Source organism: Triticum aestivum, chromosome 5D (genome assembly GCF_018294505.1).
Source record: "Triticum aestivum cultivar Chinese Spring chromosome 5D, IWGSC CS RefSeq v2.1, whole genome shotgun sequence".
Classification (NCBI taxonomy): domain Eukaryota; kingdom Viridiplantae; phylum Streptophyta; class Magnoliopsida; order Poales; family Poaceae; genus Triticum; species Triticum aestivum.
Window position 1 is genome coordinate 514,246,701 of NC_057808.1, and position 14,775 is coordinate 514,261,475.

The 14,775-nt window shown below is 47.5% G+C and overlaps 2 protein-coding genes and 1 pseudogene across 2 annotated transcripts; 1 reads left to right on the forward strand and 2 right to left on the reverse strand.

Annotated features, from left to right (window-relative positions):
• Nucleotides 1-4,424, forward strand: part of LOC123121066 (polygalacturonase-like) — a 9,563-nt pseudogene extending 5,139 nt beyond the window's left edge.
• Nucleotides 4,425-5,712: 1,288 nt separating this feature from the next.
• LOC123125869 (polygalacturonase ADPG2-like) lies at nt 5,713-7,179 on the reverse strand. The gene has a single exon (XM_044546315.1). The coding sequence runs from the start codon at nt 7,053-7,055 to the stop codon at nt 5,823-5,825; it is 1,233 nt and encodes a 410-aa protein (XP_044402250.1). The 5' UTR covers nt 7,056-7,179; the 3' UTR covers nt 5,713-5,822.
• Nucleotides 7,180-13,000: 5,821 nt separating this feature from the next.
• LOC123125870 (polygalacturonase) lies at nt 13,001-14,546 on the reverse strand. The gene has a single exon (XM_044546316.1). It carries the CDS (start codon nt 14,445-14,447, stop codon nt 13,188-13,190), a length of 1,260 nt encoding a protein of 419 aa, XP_044402251.1. The 5' UTR covers nt 14,448-14,546; the 3' UTR covers nt 13,001-13,187.
• Between the last annotated feature and the right edge of the window lie 229 nt (nt 14,547-14,775).

The window sequence follows — 14,775 nt, forward strand, 5'->3', positions numbered from 1 at the left end:
CCGCCCCGACCTCCCGTCGGCCTCCCCGCCCCGACTCCGCGCCTCCCCGCCCCAACTCCGGCCGGCCCTCTCGAAGGTGAAAATTTTATGTATTTTTTAGTGTTTTTTTTAGTAATTTTGTAGCTAGTTAGATAGGTATTTAGATAGATATTTAGATAGTTAGATAGATAGTTATATAGATAGTTAGATAGATAGTGAGATAGGTAGTAAAAAAAATTGGTTAGATGAGATGCTATATGTTGCATATCTTGCAAAAAAAATTGGTTCGATGAGATGAATCAATGATTATGACGAATAGGTGATAATGATGATGATGAATATGTGATGACGATGATGAATATATTGTTAATGTTGTTAGTTTTTTTGCCTACATGATGCAAAAATAAATGAATGCATGTTTAAATGTTTTAAATATGCTCTATTAGTTGTGATGTTCTAATTTTTTGTCGCGATGGAATTTGCAGGCTTTGTGGTGTCGCATTTCATCGGAGTGACCGTTGTCCGACGCGTTGGTCCCCCTGAGCATCCCTCTGCTGCTCGACTATTTCCTCTACAGCCGAGGGTGAGCTACAAGTCCATCTCCTCCCTTCTTTCATATCACTAGATTTCATTCTCAAGTCACCTGGCGTAACCTAGGCGTCTCCCGTCCGAAAGGGTTGCATCGATAAATATGCATTCAATTGCATATTTATCACCGTAGCTCTTTCGGATTGTCCAGCGTTTTCCATGGACAGCCCGAGGATGTGTAGATTGGGTATGTTCTCCATGTTCTACCCTGTTTCGAGACAGGATTTCGGCGGCGCCTCCCCATTGTTCTCCAGAGCACATTCTCTTGGCTATTTACCGAGACATGTATCTGGAGAACAGCGGGGAGGTGCTGCCGAAATTTTGTCTCGGAACAGGGTAGAATGGAGAACGTACTCAATCTACACATCCTCGGGTGGGATTATGACCCATCTTTACCTATTAGAGATGTAGGTGGATTCAACGCGGTAGAAACTGAAAATTTGATGTGATTAATTTAAGTGAATCCTTAATTATGTTGTGTGGCTTGCAAAAAAGCAGAGGATGGCAGATAATCAGTGGATGTACAGTGGTTTTATCCGTCGGAATCGAGTAACATCAGAGTGGATCGCGAAAACCGATGTGTATTTGAAGGAGATATTCTGTCGTCCAATGAGAATTATCCCACCATGCCCCTGTGCGTGATGTGCCAGACATCACCGTAGAAATCAGACGGACATGAGTGAGCACCTTCGCACGCACGGATATATGCCAAACTTTTACATGCCGCCGATAAACATAGCCGAGCAGGACCGTGGTAGAGAGGAGGTGATGCGACAACGCATCGATGGATATGAGGACGACGGGGTCATGGACATGCTAGATGATGTCATTGTTGCAGAAACGGCGAATGCGACACCTTCAGAGAATGAACCGGAGGAGCCGGAGGCAACCGCAAAGGCCTTCTTGGATGTCTTGGCCTCGTCGAAGAAACCTCTTTATGCGGGTGCGAAAATATCTCAGCTGGATGCCATCTCGCAACTGATTGCAGTCAAGGCTGAGTACGACTGTAGCCAGAAATGCTTCGAAGAATTCTTGGGAGTATGGGCTAACAGCCTCCCTGAGGGTCATGAACTGCCGAAAAGCATGTACGATACAAAGAAAAGCATGAAGGCACTCTCTATGGATTATGAGAAAATAGATGTTTGCCCGAAGAATTGCCTTTTGTTTAGGCACGAGTATGCGGATGACAAGTACTGTAGGCAGTGCGGTTCGTCTCGGTACATTGAGGTGGTCGGTGAGGATGGTGAGAAAAAGCAGCTAACCATCCCCGTTAAGGTTCTTCAGTATCTTGATTTTATAAAAAGACTGCAGCGCCTTTTCATCACGAAGGAGTCTGCCAAAATGATGAAGTGGCACAAGGAAGGTATAAGGTACAATCCAAAAAAAATCATACATCCATCGGAAGGGGAAGCATGGAAGTCGTTCGATGAAGAATACCCGAGGAAGCAGCCGAGGCTGGGAATGTCAGGATAGCCATATCAGGTGATGGGTTGAATCCATATGGTATGTCGTCCAATCCATACAGCTGCTGGCCCGTGTTTGTAATTCCGCTCAATCTTCCTCCCGGTGCCCTAATGCAACGCAAGACCATGTTCTTGTCGCTCATTATTCCGGGGCCTGATTATCCGGGGAAGCAATTGGGTGTGTTTATGCAGCCGCTGGTGGATGCTTTGCATCATTCTTGGTACTTTCCGACGTTGACATACGACCGGGATCTGCAGAGAAATTTCTTGATGAAAGTTTAGTTGCACTATTGCATGCATGACTTTCCCGGCTATGCTCTATTCTGCGGATGGTGTACAAGTGGGAAGATGCCATGCCTAGTGTGCATGCAGGCTCTGCGAATGATTTGGCTGGCAAGTATGTAGCCTTTGACCTGCATCGACAGTTCCTCCCTCCAGACCATCCAGATAGGGAAGACAAGAAGAACTTCACGAAAGGCGGGTTGTTCATGAAGTAACTGAGATTCCAACATTTTCGGGGGCAGATGTTCTTGCTCGGCTAAAAGCTCTCCAGCCTAAAGTCAAAGGCAAAGGCAAAGCCAAAGCCAAAGGCTTCGAGGGATATGGTGAGACACACAACTGGACTCACATTACCCCCTTCTCGCAGCTTCCCTATTTCAAGGACCTCAAACTTCCTTACAATATCGATGTGATGTGCATCGAAAAGAATGTGGCAGAGTCCCTTTTCCACACGATCCTCAATATTCCTGATAAGACGAAGGATAACGTTAAAGCTAGAGCCGATCAACAGAGAATTTGTGATAGACCACGTCTGAACATGAAGCCTCCCACAGGTGGTCGAAAAAACTGGTTCAAGCCAGATGCTGACTTTGTCCTTAAACCGCCAGAAAAAAGGAAGTACTTATCTGGCTGAAACACATTTTGAAGTTCACCGATGGTTATGCATCGAATATAAGTAAGGGAGTCAATCTTTCAACGGGCAAAGTGACCAGCCTGAAGAGTCATGACTACCATGTATGGATTGAGCGGATAATGCCGGTGATGGTTCAAGGCTATGTCCTCGAGCATGTCTGGCGAGTGCTTGCCGAACTAAGCCATTTCTTCAGCACGCTCTGTGCTAAAGAAGTAAGTAAAGACGTGATTGAAAAATTGCATAAGAAGGCACCGGAGTTGATAGTCAAGCTAGAGAAGATCTTTCCGCCAGGCTTCTTTACACCGATGACACATCTCATTCTGCACCTTATGCTTTGCGATGCTTCTTATGATGTGTGATGATGAATTTGTTGTGTGATGCTGCTCCTTATTGTTACGTGATGCTGCTTCTTATATATACTGCTTCTTATATATGCTATGTATATTCAAATGAATTGAGCTGAAAAGAAACAGAAAAAAGAAAAAAAACTGGACAGAAACTATGCCGACGGCCTGGCCGTCGGCATAGGCCTGGCGTGAGCTCCCAGTGGCCGACACGCGGCAGGTCTATGCCGACGGCCTTGCCGCCGGCTTAGTTTGAAACTATGCCGACGGCTAGGCCGTCGGCATAGACCTGCCCCAGGAGCGCCCAGTTTCTGACACGTGGCATGTCTATGCCGACGGCCTAGCCGTCGGCATAGGCCTGTCCCGACGGCTAGTCAGGGCTATGCGACGGCCCTGGCCGTCGGCATAGGGTGCGATTCCGGTAGTGAAAGTTATAGACAGCCAACAAATTCATACTATCTCCGTGGAAAACTGCAACAATGTCCATTTGGCGTGTCTATCCATCACGGCACCCGGCACGAGCCCGAACGCCAATGGCATCCACATCATTCGTAGCGTAGACGTGCAAGTTAGAGACTGTGTCATCAAGACCGGGGATGACAGATGACTGCATGTCGATTCAGGATGGAACACACAATCTTCTTGTCACCAAAGTTCAGTCCGGGACATGGCATCTGCATCGGAAGCCTGGGAGATGACAACTCTGGAGCCGAGGTTTCAGGTATTACAATTGACCCGGTGTAATTATATGGAACGACCAATGGTGCCTGGATCAAGGCATGGCAGGGAGGGAGTGGGTTCGCGAAGGATATCACGTTCCAGAACATGATCATGGACAACGTGCAAAACCCGATTATCATTGACCAGAACTACTGCGACTCGGCGAAGCCATGCAAGAGTCAGGAATCAACAATTGAGGTTAGCAACATCACCTTCACGAACATTAGAGGTACTACCATTTCCAAGGAGGTCATCAAGCTGATTTGTAGCAAGAATGTCCCATGCTCCAAAATTGTATTGGAGAACATTGATCTAAAGTTTGAAGATGGTGAGGGTGAAACACAAAGCACTTGCGAGGACGCAAAATAGAGAAAAACAGGAAATGTTGTTCCAATGCTCTGCAAGGGGAAGCAATAAAGGAAATGTTAGGATACAAGCTTGGTACTTCCTTTTTTTTTTGAAAACATTTTGTTCATGGCATCTATGCTTGGTACTTCCTCCGCCTATTTTTATCCCGCTCATGACAACTAGAGATGGCAATGGGGCGGGTTTGGACGGGTTGAGTTGATCAAGATCCATGAACACATCGATTGCCCACCCGTGGAAGTATCCATGGGTCAAAGATGTTACCCATACCCATACCTGCTGAATATCCATATCCATGTAGTAGTGTAGACAACAACCATAACAATACATTTATGCCAACAACAACAATAATGATAGAAGGTCACATAACACGATAGACAATTCAAATATTTAGTTTGGCATAGATCACTAGAACAAATGACAGAACAAAATTTAGTTACCATTTAATGGTCGATATGAAATTAGGACATATTATACGACATGTTTCACTGCCATGTGGCCCCCCCTTGTTCATATGGTATTGATTGGGTGTCCATGGAGGAACACCTGAATGGCTGAATCCATGCACAACCCGTGAAAAATCTATGGGTAGAAAAGATCCTCCAAAAACCCTTATTTAGTGGGCGGGACAACCATGGATATCTAGATCAATGGATAATATTGTCGTCCCTCTCTATCCTTATGTAACTGAAAGCCAGCAATTCTATACTGGATTCAGAGCTCATGTACTTTATAGTTCTCTCCAAATAAGATGGAATTTTCCTCCCTATCACCAGTCTAAGAATCTATCTGCCGTCCTAGACACTTTGGCTACCAAATACATTGTCTCTCTTTAGGATACCCAATTTGGATTTTCAAATTTATGATGTTTTATGTTGAGCCTTCCTCTGGGCTGCTATGGAAACCCACACAAGGTCGCTTCCTAAGCATGGAAACCCAAAAGGTTTGGCAGTTATGCATTAAAAACCAGTATGTTCTTAATAATTGTCTTCATATGAAATTTGTCGCAAAACCTACTTTGCACGCTCATGTTCCTAAGATTGTTCAGTTGCGCCATCAATATCCTAACTATCCGGTCTCCCCACACACCCACAAAACATCCTAACATTCCTTTCTAGATCAGAATCTAGCTTGACATTAGAATTGCATCTGTCCATGCAAGTTTATCACCTGTTTTCAGACTTTCATTTGGTCATTTGTATTTCTTTCTGCTAATTTCAGAGAGGCATGTAAATATTTCATGGCATATTTTGCTATATATATATATTTGCATACCAACTTCCTTTATATGGGAGAATTTACAATAATGTTCTAGTAAAACATACGAGAGAGTACATAGTTTGCATTATGTATCTGACTTGTTCTTTTGTACAACATTCTAGTTTTGACACAGCTGTATTTCTACAGGATACAACAAGAAGAACCTGTCCAATTTACACCACCTTCTAGCTAGTTTTGGAATTGGCAGGGTTGTGGAATAACGGTTCCTGATTTTTGCCATTTTGCATTCTGGCAAGTGCTTTCTGTGTCACCCTTGCCGCCCTCCATTTTCAGGTCGATATTCTCCAAGACAATACCAGAGCATGAGATGGTATTGCTGCAGCTAAGCTTGATGGCATCCTTGGAGACGGTTGTCCCTCTAATGTTCTTGAAGATGACATTGCTGACCTCCACCGCAGATCCATGACCTCTATTGCATGGCTTGGCGGAGTCGCAGTAGCTCTGGTCAATGATTATGGGGTTTTGCACGTTGTCCATGATCATGTTCTGGAACGTGATGCCCTTGGCGTACCCGCTTCCTCCCTGCCATGTTTTGATCCGGGCACCGTTGGTGGTGCCGTATAATTGCACCGAGTCGATTGTGATGCCAGAGACCTCGGCTCTGGAGTTGTCGTCTCCTAAGCTCCCAACACTGATTCCATGCCCTGGACCACAAACAACTTTGCTGACATCAAGATTGTGGGCTCCATTCTCGATGGAGATGCAGTCGTCCCCGGTCTTGATGACGCAATCTTTGACTTGCACATCTTTGCTGCGGGTGATGTGGATGCCGTCGGTGTTGGGGCTGGTGCCGGGCGCCGTGATGGACAGGCGGGCCAACTGCACGGCGCTGCAGTCCTCAACAGAGAGATGGATCTGCTGGCTGTTTACAAGTTTAAGGTTCTCCACCTGCAGATTGTTGCACTGGTGAAACGTCAGAGCCGTCGGCGCCTTGGTGCACGGCAGAGCCTTGTTGACCTTGCATGAGTTGGTCCACCAGACGTCGCCGTTGCCATTGATCGTGCCGCCGCCGGAGACGGTGAGTCCGTTGACGCCTTGGATCAGGATCCAGCGACTTCTGTCGTTCTGGCTCCACGCCGACCTGCTCCGAGGAGCCGCCAGCGTCCCTTTGACCATGAAGACGACGCTGGACTTGCATGGGCCAGACAGGGTGACGGAGCTGAGCAGGTAGGTCTTGCCCTCGGGAACGAGCAGCACGGCCGGCCGGGAGGAGGAACACGCCGCGTTCCACGCCTTGGCCAGCGGCTGCACGTCGTCGTGCTTCCCGTCGCCACGGGCACCGTAGTTGTCGACGACGAACACATTCTGCTGAGTCTCGGCCGGCAACGGGCTGGCGCCGCTCATGCGTGAACTGGATAGCAAGAGCAACACGAGCAGTGCAGCCGCCATGAACGACGCCATGTGCAGCAGCAAGAAACAAAGGAAACGCAAAGCAGGAGTAGAAGTGCAAGTACGTGGCCTGGTTTGTAGCGTGGTGTTTGGTCGTAGGAGTAGGACTCGCTAAGAGAAGCGTACAAGTGATGAAGCCGATGGAGACGAAGTGCCGCCGGCGAGGAGTATTTATAGGCGGCATGCATGTGGATGTCGTTCGGGGTTGCTTGTGATGGAGAAGCTAGTTTAGTTAGCTTGGCAAGAGTTAGGCGTGGATGCATGTGTTGTGGAGTACGCAGAGCTGCAAACGCACGTCCATCCATCACCCGTGCTGACTGCGTGCACGAACGGTTCAGCCAGGTGTTGTGTGCATGGCCACTTGGCAACAAAGAAGATAAACATGCCAGATTTGTCCGACTCGCAGGCTTTGCACGACAAAAATCTGAATCTTCACGTATATACCCAATCCCCTGTACGTACGTAGTGCCCACGCCAACTTAGATATATCCATGGTTCGGAAGGCCCCCGCGTTGTCCCAAAGGTATCGCCGTACCAGGTGTAGTGCTGTTACATACAATAGTACTCACTCCGTCCGGATTTATCAGGCCCCATCGTATAATACATCAAACATTGACCAGCTATATATTTGACTAACGAAATATAAAATATGTGCCACAAAAAGTATAATGTTTGATTTATTCTAAATAGTTTTTTTTCAAGAAAATTACTGATCTATTCATCTTCAATCATGACAGTACAACAAACACCAGAAATAATAAAAATTACATCTAGATCGTAGACCACCTAGCGACGACTACAAGCATTGAAGCAAGCGAACGCCCATCATCGCCCCTCCCTCGCCGGAGCCGGGAAAACTTGTTGTAGTAGACAATTAGGAAGTCGTCGTCCTAAGGCCCAATAGAACCAGCTCACCAGAATAGCAACCGCCGCTGATGAAGAGCGTACATCGGAAGGATCCAACCTGAAGCCATACGAACGTAGACGGACGACGACCAGATCCAAGCATATCCATCAAAGACACACCTCCACACGTCCATTGATGATGCTAGACGCGCCACCAAGATGGGGGCTAGGCGGGGAGAACCTTATTTCATCTTCAGGGAGCCGCCATCATCTCGTCTTCTTGAGGAGGAAATAAACCCTAACAAAACTTGAAGAAACATCTAAAAAACGGAGTCCTCCCGCTGGCAAGGGCCGGGATCCACCCTGCTCCCATAGCCCTAAGGCCACCGGAGACGAGACGGACCGGCGGTAGTGCCGGCGGGAGGCAGAGAAACCCTAATCTCTTTTTTGGGGTAAGAAGTTTTCAATGGTATAATTTTTATGACATGGAGTAGTTTACATTTTATAGTACTGCTATTAAGCTGACGTTTGCCGGGAGGGGATGGCAAATCGAACATTTTTTTTCGGCAATATATATTGTGGCGAGGGTGGAAAATTTACTTGGTAAAATCCTGATAAAAAACTGAACTGATGCGGAATTGTCATGCTTTCCAACTAAACTTGCCTTCATCAGCCAACATAAATTGCCATACAAATCCTCCGCAATTGCTATGCTTCCGAGCTGACGTTCGCTAGTTAAGCCGGTCCTACATTTTATAAGTTAAATCTATGGTCAAATTTTAACCTAAAAGAGGGGCCTACCGATGGAGATGGTTGTGAGATATTGATTGAGTATAAATAGCATAATTATAAAAAAAAAATCTAATAATGGAGGAGCGATGATGACGGCGCGCCTTCAGCTCGCTTCAGTGCTTGTAGCGCCGCTAGGTGGTCTACAGATCTGAATGTAATTTTTATTATTTTCGGTCTTCGTTGTACTGCCACAATTGAAGATGAATAGATCAAAAAAAATTGCATAATTATTAAAAAATCATTTATGGTTTTATATTAAGGTGAACTTTACCCAAAAAAGGCTTTTGCCCCGCTTTATATATAAAAGCAACGACCCTCATACATCCGAACCATACAACACGGCACCCAAACACATACACCCAAAGTAAGATACAAAGGTGCCGGAGATCAGCTAAACTAACTTGAAGTAAACAACAGATGTACAAGAAGCATCACTACGAAGATGACGGAGCCCTCCACCAAGAGCAAGCTATCGTGAAGAACGCGGGTGCCCACCGACGAACTGTGAGCTCCTAGGTAGTGCCTTCAGGAAGGACACGACACTAGAGCGCCGCCACCACCTGATCTAAAGGATCAAGATTTTCATCCGGAGAATCAGGAGAGACCGCGACGAAGCCTACAAGAAGGGGACAATGCCCACGGTCGCTACCACCAGCGGCCTAACCACGGTCATACAAGGATTTCACCCCGACATAACACTCCACGTCCAACCAGGGTGCGCCCGGTTGAAGAGCGCTACCGCACCACCACCACGGTTCGCCGAGCCTGAGCCACCCTGCCGCCCACGCGACCAAGGTCACCAGTCCGCACCCGAGCTGCGAGCTCCACCCACGAACACCGCAACTTCCACGAAAGAGTTGCCGCCCTACGACCCGACACCCCCATCAGCCGCCCAAAGGAGCGAATCTCCACCCCAGCAGACCGCTACCATAGTTGGCACCGCCAACACCGACACGCCTCGACAGATGGAGCTGGAGGCAACCAGACCAGGGGAATGAGGAGGTGGCGGAGTGGTTCGAGACCTCGATCGGCACATTCCCACACTAGTGACAGGTAGGTAGACCACCATCCCTCCTGCCAGCCTCCTCACGTTGCCCCTTGCAACGCCCCACCACGACCTCTAGGTCAGATCATCAAGGAGAACGTCGGACACCCACCCGGCGATGAGGGCGCCGGGACGGTCAAAATCCGTCCCAGAGACGACCACAGGAGGTGCCATGCTGGGCCTTGCACACCGGCCACGGGCAGCCACAGCAGATGCGCCTGTGCCTCGCCGACAAGACAACCTGCCCTGGACGCGCACATGCCCGCGAAGCCCACCATGTTGCCGCCATGCGCACGCGACCCCGCCGCCACGCCCCTCGCCAGCACACCGCCAGGCGAAAGGATGAAGTGCCCCACCACCAAAGATGCCTGCGGGCTTTGCCCTTTAGAGCGCCCCGGTGGCAGCGAGGAGGGAAGGAAGGGAGGAAGGGGGACCGAGGGCCGACGGCTAGGGATTCTCCCCAGTCGCTCGTGGGAGCCACGTGGGTGGGGGGAGGGGGGAGGGGGTGGGGGTCCTTTCAGTCTAACACTTTTCAAATTGTATGTTGACTCCAAGGTGGACTTCTATTCATGCATGATTGTATATTGAGATAGCAGGTTTGCTTCCTGCAAAAAGAAAAAAGAAAAAAAGAGAAAGAGATAACGTGTTTGCATATCGAGAAAAGTGAACTAGTGTAGATCATCTGCCGTGACTTGTACAATTAGCCGAGGTAATCCATTAGCTATCGTGTAGCCCATGCTAATTAACAGGGGAAAGACTATTCATCGTGGACCACCATGCATGCCTGAGGGCAACCGAGTGACGTACGTTGTCGAGTTCGCGAAGTTCAAACTACTGAAACGTGCTAGCTGCACGCTACGTACGTACGTGGACGTTCCTACACGCCTATACCACTCTTACACGCATTATCCACACGTGGGATCGTGTGTCCCCACAGAAATCTAACACCGCAGGCTTCACGTACGTACATTTCGCCACGAACACTCCCCAGGCCCAAAGGCAAAATTAAACCCCGACCACCCGCATCCAGATTCGTGCATGGCATGAAAGAAGAAGTGGCGCAGAGTACGTCCATTCGTTCTCCCGTTCTAACGAGGCCGCAATTAATCCACGTACGAGGAAAGACTGTACATTGCGACTAATGTATTCCAGTGTAGAAATTGACAAGTTTAGGGAAGAGAAGCCGAAATGCCACTCTTCTCTCTTACGTAGACGGTAATCCACGTCTGAGCCCATACTTAGATGCTTTCGAAGAACAGTAAGTTCAAGAAAAATAGCAACAACAAAAATACACAGCAAAGCACTCTTAAATTTTGTTGGTGTCCAAGACGCTTGTGTTTTCTAGGAGCGTACAGATTTTCATGCTCAAATGACATTCGAGAAACTCATGCCAAGACAAATAAAATTGGGCTTAAATAATGCAGTTTTTCAAAGTTTCTTTGAGAGCCTTTTTTTTGCCACGAACTCCTTGAATGTCCTAACACCATAAAACTTTGCAATCACTTTGCGCACTCAAGCATCTTGGATTCCAAAAAATGAAATCAAAGTATTGTTAATTTGTCATCTAGGAATTTACCGTCCATGCATTGGTGTAGATGAACTCGGGCTCAGAATAGCCGCTCTCGGTTGTAGATTCCTTTTCTCATTGCTCATATTATGAGTTGTCTACCCTCCATGCATCATTGCCGTCATATGGCCCAACCCCTCAATTAACTAAAATCACATGTTGCCCCTGGAAGATTAGTGGACTAAATGTTAAATCAATGCCATAAAGATTTCAAAACACACAATATTCATAGTAAGAGTTCAATTTACTTTTCGTGAATCTCTATGTGTGTGCGCGTGCTTCCGTGTGCGTGCGTGTGTGTGTGTGCATGCGTTCGTGTGTGTCCTAGGTGCTCTCTCTTCTAGCACCGGTCTCTCTTGACTTCTCTCTACTTCATGGCTTTCGTTGTCGCCGGTGAGTAGGAGGGGTTGCCAGACCTCACATTCGGATAACATTGATATAGGATTTTAAGGCTCTATACCAGCTATGGTTCTGGCAACTTGTTGTGCGGCTTTGTCAACAACAGTGGGAGAGGTGAATAAGTGTGCTCTGGATCAATAACAGTCGCGGCGTTTCCCCTTTGAGTGAAGGTGGTATGGCGGTGGTAGCCTTTTGTTGTGGATTTTTATCCTCTGGCTCTGCTGTTCTGGCGGCACTCTGGGACCGTTCCAAAACTCGAGTTTGTAATGGAGCCAACGACCTTTGAAGATAACTGGCTTCAGAGGGACATACCCTTTGAAGTAAAGGAGTTGGCATCGAACACCGAGAGCAAGAGCAGCACGAGCAGGGGTGCCAAGAAGAGCCTCGTTGCCATTTTGCATTCTGGCATGTACTCCCATGTCACCCTTACCAACCTCCAATTTAAGGCCGATATTCTCTCAAGATTTCCTTGCTACAACTCAGCTTCATCCCATGTCATCCTCAAAAATGGTAGTCCCTCTAATATTCTTGAACACCACATTCAGCACCTCTATGGCTGATTCCTTGCTCTTGTATGGCTTCGCAGAGTCATTAGTTTTGATCAATTAGATTTTGCAGGTTATCCATGATATTATGGAATACATATCCTTAGCATATCCACTCCCTCCCTGACATTTCTTGATCCAGGCTCCGTTGGTCATGCCATATAATCATACAGTGTAAATGTAGACATAGAAAACATCGACTCTGGAGTTATCATCCCCTAAGCTTCCAATGTTTATGCCATGTCCTGGACAACAAACAACTTTGGTGTCATGAAGATTGTGAGTTCCGTTCTTGATGGACAAGCAGTCATTCCTTGTATTGATGAGACAATCTCTAACTTGCACATATTTGTTGTTGTGGGTGATGGGGATAACGTCAGTTTTTGAGACAATCTCTAAGTTTGAGAAAATCTCTAACTTGCACATGTTCGTCTGGGTTTATTAGATTAATTTGATTCTTTCTAGTAGAGATCGTTAAATTTCCAGTTTCCTGCTTCGAGTTCCAGTGTTGGCAACATCGGCGGGCCATTGACATGTGCAGGATGAACAAGATAGAGCAATCCCCAAGGACTAGTCAGTAATTTCCATTTATTTTCTAGGGTTTCTTGTAGTGATGGTGTTCTATTAATATAGGACAATGCCTCATTCAAAACATCACAATAGCTTTGAAAAACGTTTACTCTTCCTAGATGTAAATATAAAAGCCCGGACTATAGGAAGAATTGACTTTACTACGTGATTGAAACTTAATTGCCAATGAGCATTTGAAGCCAAGAGTGTTAACCATTGTTCATTTCAACAAGAAAACACCGACCGGTAACACATTTCATATTCTTTGCATAGACCCCCAAAAGGAACTACAATGATGTATGCAAAAGTAGGATTCATTAATAAATTTCCATAGAAGCTTTATATTGTACATTATACATGGCTAAACTAGCTCATTTCCACTACAACTTAATTTTTCCTTTACATGGTAGAGGAATAACATTTCCTGACTTCCTCCATTTTGCGTTCTGGCAGGTACTCTCGGTGTCACCCTTCCCACCCTCCAATTTAAGGTCGATGTTCTCTAAGGCAATGCCAGAACACGGGAGATTCTTGCTACAACTCAGCTTGATGGCATCCTTGGAAATGGTGGTCCCTTGAATATTCTTGAACACCACATTCCGTACCTCTACCGCTGAGTTCTGGCCCTTGCATGGCTTGGCGGAGTCACAATAGTTTTGGTCAATGATAATTGGATTTTGCACATTATCCATGATCATATTCTGGAATACGATATCCTTAGCATATCCACTCCCTCCCTGCCATGTCTTGATCCGGGCTCCATTGGACGTGCCATATAATCGTACAGTATCAATGTAAATACGGGATACCTCAGCTCTGGAGTTATCATCTCCTAAGCTTCCAATGCTGATGCCATGTCCCGGGCCACAAACAACTTTTGTGACATGAAGATCGTGAGTTCCATTCTCGATGGATATGCAGTCATCTCCGGTCTTGATGAGACAATCTCTGACCTGCACATATTTGCTGTGGGTGATGTGGATGCCGTCGGTGTTTGGGCTCGTGCCAGGCGCGGTGATGGTCAGCCGGGCCAAGTGCACGTTGCTGCAGTCCTGAACCGACACATGGATTTGCTGGCTGTTTACAAGTTTCAGGTTCTCCACCTTTAGATTGTTGCAGAGGTGAAACGTGAGGGCCGTGGGAGCCCCCTTGCACGGCAGAGCCTTGTTGGTCTTGCACGAGTTGTTCCACCAGATCTCACCGTTGCCGCTGATGGTGCCGCCACCATTGACGGTGAGGCCGGTGATGCGCTGGAGGAAGATCCAGCGCCTCCTATCGTTGTCGGTCCACGCCGACATGCTCGGAGGAGCGATGAGCGTGCCCTTCACCTTGAAGACGATGCTGGATCTGCACGGGCCAGAGAGGGTGATGGACTTGAGCAGGTAGGTCTTGCCCTTGGGGACGAGCAGCACGGCCGGCCGGGACGAGGAACACGCCGCGTTCCACGCCCTGGCCAGCGCCTGCGTGTCGTCGTGCTTTCCGTCACCACGGGCGCCGTAGTTGTCGACGACGAACACATTCTTCTGGGTGGAGCTTTTGAGTGAGCTGCCGGTCTCTTGGACTGAGTTGGCCGTGGACACAGAGAGCAGGAGCAGCATGAGGAGTGGAGCACAGACGAGCCTCGTGGTGGTCGACGCCATTTTGGGAGAGATCTCGAAGGAATCGAGTTATGAGTGCTGGATGGATTGATGAAGGCGTAGTGACCACTTTCAATGTGTTTGATGGGAGAAGAAGGGTTGTTTGAGTAACGGATGGATGAAGACGAAGGGGCGCTGGCGAGGCGTATTTATAGATGCGGTGTTGGCTCTGAAGTTGGGCATGCAGTTCGATCGGTGAGTGGTTTGGTTGTGTGCGCATGCAGCGCTAGCTAGCTTGCTCTTGAACCGAACGTACATTGCATACATCACCATGCATACGTGCAGGTGCATGAGAAAAGGGTGCGAGAATAAGCATATTGTTGCATGCATG

Coding starts and splice junctions, on each gene's coding strand:
- LOC123125869 (XM_044546315.1), bottom strand. CDS start 7,055: ATGGCGTCGTTCATGGCGGCTGCACTGCTCGTGTTGCTCTTGCTATCC.
- LOC123125870 (XM_044546316.1), bottom strand. CDS start 14,447: ATGGCGTCGACCACCACGAGGCTCGTCTGTGCTCCACTCCTCATGCTG.